The following is a 14,419-nucleotide window of genomic DNA, read 5'->3' as shown; positions in this document are numbered from 1 at the left end:
AGAAACATAGAAAATAGGTGCAGGAATAGGCCATTCGGCCCTTCGAGCCTGCACCGCCATTCATTATGATCATGGCTGATCATCCAACTCAGAACCCTGTACCTGCTTTCTCTCCATACCCACTGATCCCTTTAGCCACAAGGGCCATATCTAACTTCCTCTTAAATATAGCCAATGAACTGGTCTCAACTGTTTCCTGTGGCAGAGAATTCCACAGGTTCACCACTCTCTATGTGAAGAAGTTTTTCCTCATCTCGGTCCTAAAAGGCTTCCCCTTTATCCTTAAACTGTGACCCCTCGTTCTGGACTTCCCCAACATCGGAAACAATCTTCCTGTATCTAGCCTGTCCAATCCCTTTAGAATCTTATACGTTTCGATAAGATCCCCCCTCAATCTTCTAAATTCCAGTGAGTATAAGCCTAGTCAATCCAGTCTTTCTTCATATGAAAGTCCTGCCATCCCAGGAATCAATCTGGTGAATCTTCTCTGTACTCCCTCTATGGCAAGAATGTCTTTTCTCAGATTAGGGGACCAAAACTGCACACAATATTCTAGGTGCGGTCTCACCAAGGCCTTGTACAACTGCAGTAGAACCTCCCTGCTCCTGTATTCAAATCCTTTTGCTATGAATGCCAACATACCATTTGCCTTTTTCACCGCCTGCTGTACCTGCATGCCCACCTTTAATACCTCTCATAATTTTGTAGTCCCCTATCAAATTTCCTCTCAGTCTTCTACATTCTAAGGAATTAAGTCTTAACCTATTCAAACTTTCCTTATAACTCAGGTCCTCCAGACCCGGAAACATTCTTGTAAATTTTCTCTGCACTCTTTAAAACTTATTACATCTTTCCTGTAGGAAGGTGAAAAAAACATCACATAATTCTCCAAACTAGGCCTCCTCAATGCCATAAACAACTTCAGCATTACATCATCATGGACTCTTGTTTGTCTCATGACACTTTTCAAGTTAAGAATTAATTTAAGTGCTTACCTTTTTCTACTGCGGTGACTTCAATTTTATAATGGCTTTCCGTCTCCATATCCAAATTACCAAGAGCAAAAATTTCTCCAGTTTGGTTGTTAATGTAAAACCATTTACGTGGATCTTTTGTTAGCCAGTACCTAGTCAATCAAAAGCAGTCCTTTACAGTTATTATTCAGTCAGAATAACATACATTGCTCAGCAGCTGCCAGCTGCCACTTATTAATTGCTCAGCACAATTAATAAGTGGAAAGTAATCCTTGATAAATGTTTCTTCAGCAAAATACTTCAGTGAGAAGTAAAGCAAAATTGCTTTAAATACTCAGCATGTCAGCCAGCAGCTGTGAAGAGTGCAAGAGTTAATGATCCTGCACAATTATTTTGCCTGAAATGTAATGACATAGAATACAGAACGGAATGATGTTGTGTCAACCCTCTATCAACTTCAAAATCAATCTAACCCTTCCCTCCTATATAACTCTCTATTTTCTAGCAACTGTGTGCCTATCTAACAGTCTTTTAAATAGCCTTAAGAAGTGCCTCAGCCCAAAGTGTTAACTATTTATTCTTTTCCATAGAAGCTGCCTGGCCTGTCGAGTTCCTCCAACATTTTGTGTGTGTTGCTTTGGATTTCTGGCATCTGCAGACTGTCTCATGTTTTGTTCTCAAATATCCCTAATGTAACACACACAGAGTGCTGGAGGATCTCAACAGACTAGGCAGCACCTATGGAAAAGAGTAAGCTGTCAATGTTTCAGGCTGAAACCCTTCCTCAATCCTGATTGTTTACTCTTTTCCACAGATGCTACCTGGCCTGCTGAATTCCTCCAGCATTTTTTATGTGTTGTTTTGGATTTCCAGTGTCTGCAGACTTTCTCATGTTTCCAGTGTCTGCAGACATTTCTTAAATGTCCCTGAAGTATTATTCTTTTTCCACACAGACTGGTGGGTCCGTGGAACTCACTCCCGGAGCAGTGGTACAGACAGATACATTAGGGGCTCTTAGATAGACACATGGACAATAGTAAAATAGAGGGCTATGCAGGAGGGAAGGGTTAGATTGATCTCAGTTAAAGGTTGGCACAACATTGTGGGCTGAAGGGCCTGTACTGTGCTGTAGTGTCCTATGTTCCAACAATAAATTTAATTTTCAAAGAATAGGGATTCAAGAGTTATGGGATTCTGCCAAGAAAGTGGAACTCCAATAATTGTTGGTTCATTCATGAACTTATTGAATGAGGAAGCAGGTCTGACAGTTTATCTGACCTAATTCTACTTTTATTAATATTGCTATTAGTTACACAGTGATTTTCTTAATCAAATGTCTTAAATATACAGTTATATTAATAGCAAAAGGATAGTGAGGGATAAAATTGGTGTCTTAGAGAATCAGAGTGGACAGCTATGTGTGGAGCCAAAAGAGATGGGGGAGATTTTGAACAATTTCTTTTCATCAGTATTCACTAAGAAGAAGGATATTGAATTGTGTAAGGTAAGGGAAACAAGTAGGGTAGTTATGGAAATTATGATGACTAAAGAAGAGGAAATACTAGAGCTTTTAAAAAATATAAAAGTAGATAAGTCTCTGGATCCTGACAGGATATTCCCTAGGACCTTGTGGGAAGTTAGTGTAGAAATAGCAAGGGCTCTGACAGAAACATTTCAAATGTCATTATAAATGGGGATGGTGCCGGAGGATTGGCGTGTTGCTCATGTGGTTCCATTGTTTAAAAAGGGTTCTAAGAGTAAACCTAGCAATTATTGGCCTGTAAGTTTGACGTCAGTGATGGGTAAATTAATGGAAAGTATTCTTAGAAATGGTATATATAATTATCTGGATAGACAGGGTCTGATTAGGAGCTGTCAACATGGATTTGTGCGTGGAAGGTCATGTTTGACAAATCTTATTGAATTTTTTGAAGAGGTTACTAGTAAAGTTGACAAGGGTAAAGCAGTGGATGTTGTCTATATGGACTTCAGTAAGGCCTTTGACAAGGTTCCACACGGAAGGTTAGTTAGGAAGGTTCAATCATTAGGTATTAATATTGAAGTAGTAAAATGGATTCAAAAGTGGCTGGATGGGAGATGCCAGAGAGTAGTGGTGGATAACTGTTTGTCAGGTTGGAGGCCGGTGACTAGTGGTGTGCCCCAGGGATCTGTACTGGGTCCAATGTTGCTTGTCATATACATTAATGATCTGGATGATGGGGTGGTAAATTGGATTAGTAAGTATGCAGATGATACTAAGATAGGTGGTGTTGTGGATAATGAAGTAGGTTTTCAAAGCTTGCAGAGAGACTTAGGCCAGTTAGAAGAGTGGGCTGAAAGATAGCAGATGGAGTTTAATGCTGATAAGTGTGAGGTGCTACATTTTGGTAGGAATAATCCAAATAGGACATACATGGTAAATGGTAGGGCATTGAAGAATGCAGTAGAACAGAGTGATCTAGGAATAATGGTGCACAGTTCCCTGAAGGTGGAATCTCATGTGGATAGGGTGGTGAAGAAAGCTTTTGGTATGCTGGCCTTTATAAATCAGAGCATTGAGTATAGGAGTTGGGATGTAATGTTAAAATTGTACATGGCATTGCTAAGGCCGAATTTGGAGTATTGTGTACAGTTCTGGTCACCGAATTATAGGAAAGATATCAACAAAATAGAGAGAGTACAGAGAAGATGTTACCTGGGTTTCAGCACCTAAGATACAGGGAAAGGTTGAACAAGTTAGGTCTCTATTCTTTGGAGCGTAGAAGGTTGAGGGGGGACTTGATAGAGGTATTTAAAATTATGAGGGGGATAGATAGAGTTGATGTGGATAGGCTTTTTCCATTGAGAGTAGGGGAGATTCAAACAAGAGGACATGAGTTGAGAGTTAAGGGGCAAAAGTTTAGGGGTAACACGAGGGGAACTTCTTTACTCAGAGCAACACGTACAAAATCTGGATGAACTCAGCAGGTTGGGCAGCATCCGTTGAAATGAGCAGTCAACGTTTCGGGCCGAGACCCTTTGTCAGGACTGAAATGTTGACTGCTCATTTCAACGGATGCTGCCCGACCTGCTGAGTTCATCCAGCTTTTGTACGTGTTGATTTGACCACAGCATCTGCAGTGTACTTTGTGTTCTTTACTCAGAGAGTGGTAGCTGTGTGGAACGAGCTTCCAGTAGAAGTGGTAGAGGCAGATTCGATTTTGTCATTTAAAAAAAATTGTATAGGTATATGGACAGGAAAGGAATGGAGGGTTATGGGCTGAGTGCAGGTAGGTGGGACTAGGTGAGCGTGAGCATTTGGCATGGACTAGAATGGCTGAGATGGCCTGTTTCCATGCTGTAATTGTTATATGGTTGTGTTATACAGAAGCATAGAAAACCTACAGCACAATACAGGCCTTTGGCCCACATTGCTGTGCCAAACAAAAACCTTAGAAATTAATAGGGTTACCCATGGCCCTCTATTTTTCTGAGCTCCATGTACCTGTCTAAAAGTCTCTTAAAAGACCCTATCGTATCTGCATCCACCATTGTTGCTGGCAGCCCATTCCACGCACTCACCACCCTCTGCATAAAAAACTTACCCGACATCTCCTCTGTACCTACTCCTCAGCACCTTAAACTTGCGTCCTCTTGTGGCAGCCATTTCAGCCCTGGGGAAAAGCCTCTGACTACCCACACAATCAATCTTATACACACATCATCTTATACACCTCTATCAGGTCACCTCTCATCCTCCATCACTCCAAGGAGAAAAGGCCGAGTTCATTCAACCCGTTTTCATAAGGCATGTTATCCAATTTCCCTCGGGATCAATAAAGTATGTCTGTCTGTCAATCCAGGCAACATCCTTGTAAATCTCCTCTGCACCTTTTCTATGGTTTCCACATCCTTCTTGTAGTGAGGCAACCAGAACTGAGCACAGTACTCCAAGTGGGGTCTGACCAGGGTCCTATATAGCTGCAACATTCCCTCTCGGCTCCTAAATTCAATTCCACAGTTGATGAAGGCCAATACACCGTACGCCTTCTTAACCACAGAGTAAACCTGCGCAGCTACTTTGAGTGTCCTGTGGACTCGGACCCCAAGATCCCTCTGATCCTCCACACTGGCAAGAGTCTTACCATTAATACTATCATCTTGATGATGTCTTAATGTTACCAAGGTCATTTTGTTCCATCTATTCATCTTTATGCAATTAATTTTTAAACAATCTATCAAATGCTATAACATTATTTAACTTAGTTCCACCATGCTTTGACTAACAGTATTTATTTATTAAATGAATGAATTAATAAATAATATAAATGTAATATGTAATATATAGCATATAATAACCCAGTAATATATATGAATAAGCTAATACAGTGGATTCTGGTTAATTGAGCCATCAGTAAATGGGGCAGTCACTTCCTTGGGACGACTCTTAAAGGAAAAACTCGTGAAAAGTTGCCGGGATTCCATTCATTTGTTTGGAACACGATGCCACTTAATTAGGGCAATAGATGTTGCTGAATAGTTTCTAACTAGTGTCAAATGTGTGCCAGTTAGACACTACACCATGTTTTGAGTAAATAGTGTCAGTTGCATGTGCCTGTGTTCAGAAGCAGTGATTTGTGTCACTGATAGTTGGTGAGAAATAAGCAGTAAGACAGTTCCGTGATTTCAGGCATTCAGACTTGGAGATGCCAGAAATGGCCAGGAGTGAAAGTGAAATGATTTCCCGACTTCAACAAATTAGGAAAAATTTGGAAGTATCGACAACCGTCTAGAATGTTACAATGAAAATGAAGATTTGGGGAATGCAGTTGCTGAAAATGTTGTATGAAGGCAGTTACACCAGGTGCCTGAGCTGATTTTGTTCATTTACAGTCAATCAAAAGGATGCGGCAGCGTACCCTGGGTGAATTCCTGTATCGATAACTATCAGGGACTAATACAGAGTTTAATAATACTGTAGGTAGTGCTCTAACTTGTTCTGTATTTCTGTTAACTACTTAGTTTGTCCTTTTCATATCTTTTTAACTATTTCCATGAAACTTCGACTAATTGGGGCGCTGCTTAAATGGGCCAAAATGTACTGGTCCTGATGTGTCCCAATTAACCAGAATCCACTGTATATAATATAACATAATATAATAATCAGCAAGCCAATATTTCTGTTTATTCTGTAACAAATTCCATAACAGACACTTATCAAACAAAATTCCTTCTATTAAAATCTTGTGCCTAAAATGTTCAAAGATATTTATAAATCAATGGTTTTGGCAATTGTATTTTAACAAGGTAATCAATATTATGTTCGCTAATTTTAGTGGGTGTTGTCTCTCAGCTTTTGTTTCACTGAGGCTTTGGGCCAGTTTTAACATTCAACAATGATTCAAAAAGATGTATTACTGTATAAGAGGCCTAAATTGAGTGGACTGCCGGAGACTTTTTCTGGCATAACTTTAAGGTGCTGGGAGGAAGGTATAGGGGAAATGTCAAAGATAGTTTTTTTTACACATGGAACACCCTACCATGGATTGTGGTAGAGGCAGATCCATTTACTCTTAGGTAGGCACTTCGACGAAGGAAAAATGGAGGGCTATGTGGGAGGGAAGTGTTAGATTGAACTTAGAGCAGATTAGAAAGTCAACACAACATTGTGAGCCAAAAGGCCTGTACTGTGATGTAGTTTTCAATGTTGTAGAGAAAATTTACAAGGATGTTGCTGGGACTTGAGGACCTGAGTATAGGAAAAAGCTGAATAGGTTAGGACTTTATTCTCTGGAGTGTAGGAGAATGAGGGGAGATTTGATAGAGGTATACAAAATTATGAGGGGTATAGATAGGGTAAGTGCAAGCAGGCTTTTTCCACTGAGGTTGGGTCATGGGTTAAGGGTGAAAGGTGAAATGTTTAAGGGGAACATGGGGGGGGGGAACTTCTTCACTCAGAGGGTGGTGAGAGTGTGGAATGAGCAGCCAGTGAGAGTGGAGCATGTGGGGCCAATTTCAACACAAGAGAAATTTGGGTAAATACATGGACGGGAGTTGTATGGAGGGCTATGGTCCGGGTGCAGGTTGATGGGACGAGGCAGATTAATAGCTTGGTGTGGACTAAAGACGGGCTGAAGAGCCTTTTTCTGTGCTGTAGTGTTCTGTGACTGTATGATTTATGATAACTACCTGAGTCACCTCCTCCCAAGCTGAAATATACATGCTTCAATAAATATATGATGGATGCTTATTACCTCACTTCAGAACCTTCTGGATCGCGGGCTTCCACCTTAAGCACGGAATCTCCTTTAGAAGCATTTTCAAAGACCCACGTTTGATATACTTTTTCTGAGAAATACGGTGGTTCATCATTATTGGTCACATTAATCAGGAGCACTGTGAATGAGCTTGAGTTGTAGAATACGCCGTCAACGAGGGGCTCGGGATTTGTGGCACTGATGTTTAACGCAAAGGTCGACTGCGCTTCAAAGTCTAGAGACTGAAAGAACAGAGGCAGTAGAAATTTATTTTATTTTATTTAGAAATAGAATGCAGAACACGCTGCACTGCCTAGCAACCCACCTATTTAACCCTAGCCTAATCACAGGACAATTTACAATGACCAATTCATCTACTAACCCATACGTCTTTGGACTGTGGGAGGAAAGCATAGTAGTGCAGTGGTCAGTGTTATGTTATTACAGGCTGGGGTGCAGTTCAGAGTTCAATTCCCACATCATCTGTAAGGTGTCTCTGTATGTACCCCACCACCCCAGAATGCCTGGGTTTTCTTTGGGTGCTCTGGTTTCCTTCCACAATCTAAAGATCTACCGGGAAGGTTAACTGTTCTGTGATACCACTACTGTTAAATCGGGGTTGCTGGGTGGCACAGATCGAAGGGCTGGAAGGCCCTATTCTGTGCTGTGCCTCCAAACAAATAAAATTAAAAACCAGAGCACCCGGAGGAAACGCACACCCTCACGGGAGGGACATACAGATTTACAAAGGACAGAGGAAGTGAACTCCAAACTCCGCCCCCCCCCACCCCTGAGCTGTAATAGTATCGCACTAGCTGCTACGCTAACATGCAAGCTCAATTTGAAGAGAAGTTTGGATAGGTATATGGATGGTAGGGGTATGGAGGGGTATCGCCCTGGTGCAGGTCAATGGGGATAGACAGTTTAAATAGCTCAGAATGGACTAGATGGCCCAAAGGGCCTGTTTCTAGGCTGCACTTGTCTATGACTCTCTGAACCTAAACAAAAAATGTAGGTGATCTCAGATGATGACGACAAGGTGTACAGGAGTGAATTAGTTTGGCTAGTTGAGTGGAGTCATAATAACATCATCACACTCAACATCAGTCAAACCAATGAAGTGATTATGGGCTTCAGGAAGGGGAAGTTGAGGGAACATCACCAGTCCTCAATGAGGGATCAGCAATGGAATGGTTGAACAATTTCAACTTCCAGGGCATCAACAGCTCAGAGGATCTATGGTGGGCCCAACAGACTGACGCAATCATGAAGCAGGCACGCCGGTAGCTGTACTTCATTAGGAGTTTGAGAAGGTCTGGAGTGTCACCAAGATTCTGGCAAATTTCTACAGGTTATCCAGTGGAGAGCATTCTGACATGATGTCACAGCCTGGTATGGAGGCTCCAATGCAATGGATCACAGGAGGCTGCAGAGGCCTGTAGACTCTCTCAGCTCCATCATGGGTACATCTCTCCCGATGTCTTCAAGAGTCAGAGTCTTAAGAAGGCAACTTCCATCATTAAGGACCCTCACCATCCACTGCATATGAAGATGAGTGAAGTGGACGTGATTGATTGGCAGACCAGAGAGGACAAGTGCTGGTGGCACCTACGGGTCAGCAAGCTGATGGAGTGTTCTTGGATTGGACCTCAGGAGGCATGATGGCCGGTCACCCTCTCAGGTATGTCAGTTCATGACCTAGCATTCAGGTTCCTGACAATGGTGAGTCTGGAGCTCAAGGCCTGCACTTCCTACTCTCGTTTGTCATCATCGGTGAGTCTGGGGTTGATCCTAAAGATCAAAGCCCGAAGTTCAATTGGAAAAGTTGGCGCCAGAGGTGTTTGCAGACCCAGATGATGTCTTCCAGTTCATCCATGAAAACATTTCTTCTTCTCCTTCTTTCCTGTCTTTTTCTTTTCAGGGTCACTGGGTCCATTAGACCATAAGACCTAGGAGCAGAATTAGGCCACTCAGTCCATCGAGTCTGCTCTACCATTCAATCATGGCTGATCCCAGATCCCATTCAACCCCATACATCTGCCTTCTCGCCATATCCTTCGATGCCCTGACCAACCAGGAAATGATCAACTTCTGCCTTAAATATACGCACAGACTTGGCCTCCACCACAGTCTGTGTGGCAGAGCATTCCACAGATTTACTACTCTCTGGCTAAAAAAAAAATTCCTTCGTACCTCTGTTCTAAAAGGTTGCCCTTTATTCTGAAGTTGTGCCCTCTAGTACTGGATACCCCCACCAGAGGAAACATCCTCTCCATATTCACCCTATCTACTCCTTTCAACATTCAGTAGGTTTCAAAGTGATCCCCTGCCCCCACATTCTTCTAAATTCCAGTGACTATAGGCCCCAAAGCTGCCAAATCCTCCTCACATGGTAACCCCTTCATTCCTGGAATCATCTTCGTGGACCTCCTCTGGGCTCTCTCCAATGATAATACATCCTTTCTGAGATATGAGGCCCAAAACTGTTGACAATACTTCAAGTGTGGGCTGACTTGTGTCTTATAAAGCCAAAGCATTATTGCCTTGCTTTTATATTCTATTCCACTTGAAACAAATGCCAACATTGCATTTGCTTTCTTTACCTCAACACTTGTGAATTAACCTTCTGGGAGTCTTGCACAAGGACTCATAAGCCCCTTTGTGGACCTAGGAATGATAGATAGATAGATAGATACTTTATTCATCCCCATGGGGAAATTCAACTTTTTTCCAATGTCCCATACACTTGTTGTAGCAAAACTAATTACATACAATACTTAACTCAGTAAAAAATATGATATGCATCTAAATCACTATCTCAAAAAGCATTAATAATAGCTTTTAAAAAGTTCTTAAGTCCTGGCGGTAGAATTGTAAAGCCTAATGGCATTGGGGAGTATTGACCTCTTCATCCTATCTGAGGAGCATTGCATCGATAGTAACCTGTCGCTGAAACTGCTTCTCTGTCTCTGGATGGTGCTATGTAGAGGATGTTCAGAGTTATCCATAATTGACCGTAGCCTACTCAGCGCCCTTTGCTCAGCTACCGATGTTAAACTCTCCAGTACTTTGCCCACGACAGAGCCCGCCTTCCTTACCAGCTTATTAAGACGTGAGGCGTCCCTCTTCTTAATGCTTCCTCCCCAACACGCCACCACAAAGAAGAGGGCGCTCTCCACAACTGAGCTATAGAACATCTTCAGCATCTCACTACAGACATTGAATGACGCCAACCTTCTTAGGAAGTACAGTCGACTCTGTGCCTTCCTGCACAAGTGCCTTCCAGGTGCTAGGGATGTGTCAGATCGTGTCCACAACATTTTGGAGAGGGAGGGAGAGCAGCCAGATATCCTGGTACATATTGGTACCAATAACATAGGAAGGAAAAGCAAAAAGGTCCTCAATGGAGAATTTAGAGAGCTAGGTAGAAAGCTGAGGAGCAGGACCTCCTGGGTAGTAATCTCTGGATTGTTGCCTGTGCCACGTACCAGTGAGGATAGAAACAGGATGATTTGACAGATAATTGCGTGGCTGAGAATCTGGTGCGGGGGGCAGAGCTTCAGGTACTTGGATCATTGGGAACTCTTCTGGGGGAGGCATGGCCTGTACAAAAGTGACGGGTTGCACCTGAACCCCAGGGGAACCAATATTCTCACAGGCAGGTTTTTAGAGCTGTTGGAGAGGATTTAAATAATTTGGAAGGGTGTGGGAACTGGAGTGAAGGGTCTCAGGAAAAGACAGATGGTAAAAAAGCAAAGATAGCGTGCAGTCAGACTGTCAGGAAGGGCAGGACAAAACTATAGCCAGCAGGTGATTATCTGTGCTTTAGGGATGCAGAATCAAAAAGGATAGCAAATACTGTACTCAAAGTGTTATATCTCAATGTACAGAGTATAAGAAATACAGTGGATGATCATGTTGCACTATTACAGATTGTCAAGTATGATGTTGTGGCCTTCACTGAATCGTATCTGAAGGATGGTTCTAGTTGGGAGCTGAATGTCCAAGGTTACACATTGTATCAGAAGGGTAGGAAGGTAGGCAGAGTGGTTGACATGGCTCTGTTCGTTAAAATAAATTGCATCAAATCAGTAGAAGGATGTGACATAGCATTAAAAGATGTTGAATCCTTGTGGCTTGAGATAAGAAACTGCAAGGGTAAAAGTACCCTGATGGCAGTTATATATGGGCCTCCAGACAGTAGCTGGGACGTGGACCACAGATTACAACAGGGAATAGAAAAGGCTTGTCATAAAGGCAATGTTATGATCATCATGGGAGATTTCAACGTGCAGGAAAATCAGGTTAGAAGTGGAATTCAAGAAAGTGAGTTTGTTGAATGTCTAAGAGATGGCTTTTTAGAGCAATTTGTTGTTAAGCTTACTAGGGGAACAACTATACTGGATTGGGTGTTATGTAATGAACCGGAGGTGATTAGGAAGCTTAAGGTAAAAGAACAGTTAGGAGGCAGTGATCACAATATGACTAAGTTCAACTTGAAATTTGATTGGCAGAAAATAAGGTCTGACATAGCAGTATTTCAGTGGAGTAAAGGAAATTACATTTGTATGAGAGAGGACTTGGCCAAAGTACATTGGAAGGAGAAGCTGGCAGGGATGATAGCAGAGCTGCAATGGTGTGAGTTTCTGGGGAAAATGAGGAAGGTGCAAGATTCCAAAAGCAAAGAAATACTTAAATGGCAAAAAACTCAAATGGCTGACAAGGAAAGTCAAAGCTAATGTAAAGGCAAAAGAGAGTGCATCAAGTCAAGTCAACTTTTATTGTCATTTCGACCATAACTGCTGGTACAGTGCATAGTAAAAATAAGACAACGTTTTTCAGGACCATGGTTTACATGACACAGTACAAAAACTAGACTGAACTATGTAATAAAAAAAAACACAGTGAAAGCTACACTAGACTACAGACCTACACTGGACTGCATAAAGTGCACAAAATAGTACTGGCATTACAATAAACAGGACAGTAGGGCAAGGTGTCAGTCCAGGCTCTGGGTATTGAGGAGTCTGATAGCTTGGGGGAAGAAACTGTTATATAGTCTGGTCGTAAGAGCCCGAATGCTTTGGAGCCTTTTCCCGGACGGCAGGAGGGAGAAGAAATTGTATGAGGGGTGCATGGGGTCCTTCATAATGCTGTTTCCTTTTCGGATGCAGCATGTAGTGTAAACGTCCGAGATGGCGGGAAGAGAGACCCTGATGATCTTCTCAGCTGATCTCACTATCCGCTGCAGGGTCTTGTGATCCAAGATGGTGCAATTTCTGAACCAGGAAGTTATACAGTTGCTCAGGACGCTCTCAATACAACCCCTATAGAATGTGATGAGGATGGGGGGGGGGGGGGGGGGGTGGGAGATGGACTTTACTCAGCCTTCGCAAAAAGTAGAGATGCTGCTGGGCTTTCTTTGCTATGGAGCTGGTGTTGAGGGACCAGGTGAGATTCTCCATCAGGTGAACACCAAGATATTTGGTGCTCTTTACGATCTCTACCGAGGAGCCGTCGATGTTCAGCGGGGAGTGGTCGCTCTGTGCCCTCCTGAAGTCAACAACCATCTCTTTTGTTTTGTTCACATTAAGAGACAGGTTGTTGGCTCTGCACCAGTCCGTTAGCCGCTGCACCTCCTCTCTGTAAGCTGACTCGTCGTTCTTGCTGATGAGACCCACCACGGTCGTGTCATCGGCGAACTTGATGATGTGGTTCGAGCTGTGTGTTGCAGCACAGTCGTGGGTCAGCAGAGTGAACAGTAGTGGACTGAGCACGCAACCCTGGGGAGCCCCCGTGCTCAGTGTGATGGTGTTGGAGATGCTGCTCCCGATCCGGACTGACTGAGGTCTCCCAGTCAGGAAGTCTAGGATCCAGTTGCAGAGGGAGGTGTTCAGGCCCAGTAGGCTCAGCTTTCCAATCAGTTTCTGAGGGATGATTGTGTTGAATGCTGAACTAAAGTCTATGAACAGCATCCGAACGTGTGTGTCTTATTTGTCCAGGTGGGTTAGGGCCAGGTGGAGGGTGGTGGCAATGGCGTCATCTGTTGAGTGGTTGGGACGGTACGCAAACTGCAGGGGGTCCAGTGAGGGGGGCAGCAGGGTCTTGATATGCCTCATGACGAGCCTCTCAAAACACTTCATAATGATAGATGTAAGTGCAACGGTACGGTAGTCATTTAGGCAGGACACTACCAACTTAGAGGAGTACACAGCATCAGTGACCAGCTACATCAGCAAGTGCATTGATGATGTTACTCTGTCCAAGACCATCACTATGCGTGCCATACAACATATGTGCATACAACTATAACAACATACAACATATAACATACAACATACAACTATACGTGCATACAACAAAACAAAACAAAAGTTAGCAGGAAGATCGAGGATTGGGAAGCTTTGAAAAACCTACAGAGAGCAACTAAAAAACTCATTAGCAGGGAGAAGATGAAATGTGGAAGCAAACTACAAAACAATATCAAAGTGGATAGTAAAAGTGGATATAGGACCACTAGAAAATATGGCTGGATAAATAATAATGGGGGGACCAGAGAAATGGTAGATGAAGTAAGTGAGTATTTAGCATCAGTCTTCACTGTGGAAGACACTAGCAGTGTGTCTGATGTTGAAGACTGTGAAGGAAGATAAGTGAATGCAGTTATTATTACAGAGGAGAAGGTGCTCAAAAGGCTGAAAGATCTAAGGATACATAAGTCGTATAGGCTTGATGACCTGCACCCTAGGGTTCTGAAAGAGGTAGCAGTAGAGATTGTGGAGACATGAGTAATGATCTTTCAAAAATCATTGGTCTCTGGCAAATAGCAAAAGTCACTCCATTCTTTAAGAAAGGAAGAAGGCAGCAAAATGCAATTATAGACCAGTTAGCCAGCGGTTGGGAAGATGCTGGAGTCAATTGTTAAAGGATGAAGTTATGGATGACTTGGTGACACAGGACAAGACAGGACAAAGTCAGTATGGTTTCCTTAAGGGAACAACTTGCCTGACAAACCTGGAATTTGACTGAATTGTCTTTATTTCTTACTTCCTTCACATACATGAAGAATAAAAAATTTTATGTTACATCTCCATCATGATGTGCCATGTGCAATCATAGTAATTTATAATAAAAATAACAGTCAATGCAATATAGAGTACACTCAAGTCAGCATGAGTTCATCAGTCTGATGGCCTGTTGGTCCTGGCC

The 14,419-nt window shown here is 42.7% G+C and overlaps 1 protein-coding gene across 2 annotated transcripts in view; it reads right to left on the bottom strand.

Moving 5' to 3' along the window:
- cdh17 (cadherin 17, LI cadherin (liver-intestine)) overlaps nt 1-14,419 on the bottom strand; it is a 180,159-nt gene that overhangs the window by 38,418 nt on the left and 127,322 nt on the right. For both annotated transcript variants that reach the window (XM_073027435.1, XM_073027523.1), the window contains exons 13-14: nt 7,208-7,452; nt 996-1,126 (exon numbers count right to left, since the gene is read on the bottom strand). In XM_073027435.1, the coding sequence (XP_072883536.1) occupies nt 996-1,126; nt 7,208-7,452 (376 nt within the window). The remainder of the gene's footprint in view (nt 1-995; nt 1,127-7,207; nt 7,453-14,419) is intronic.

This window comes from Hemitrygon akajei, chromosome 1 (genome assembly GCF_048418815.1).
Source record: "Hemitrygon akajei chromosome 1, sHemAka1.3, whole genome shotgun sequence".
NCBI lineage: Eukaryota > Metazoa > Chordata > Chondrichthyes > Myliobatiformes > Dasyatidae > Hemitrygon > Hemitrygon akajei.
The sequence above is the reverse complement of the archived record's forward strand: the minus strand, read 5'-3'. Positions and strand labels throughout refer to the sequence as shown.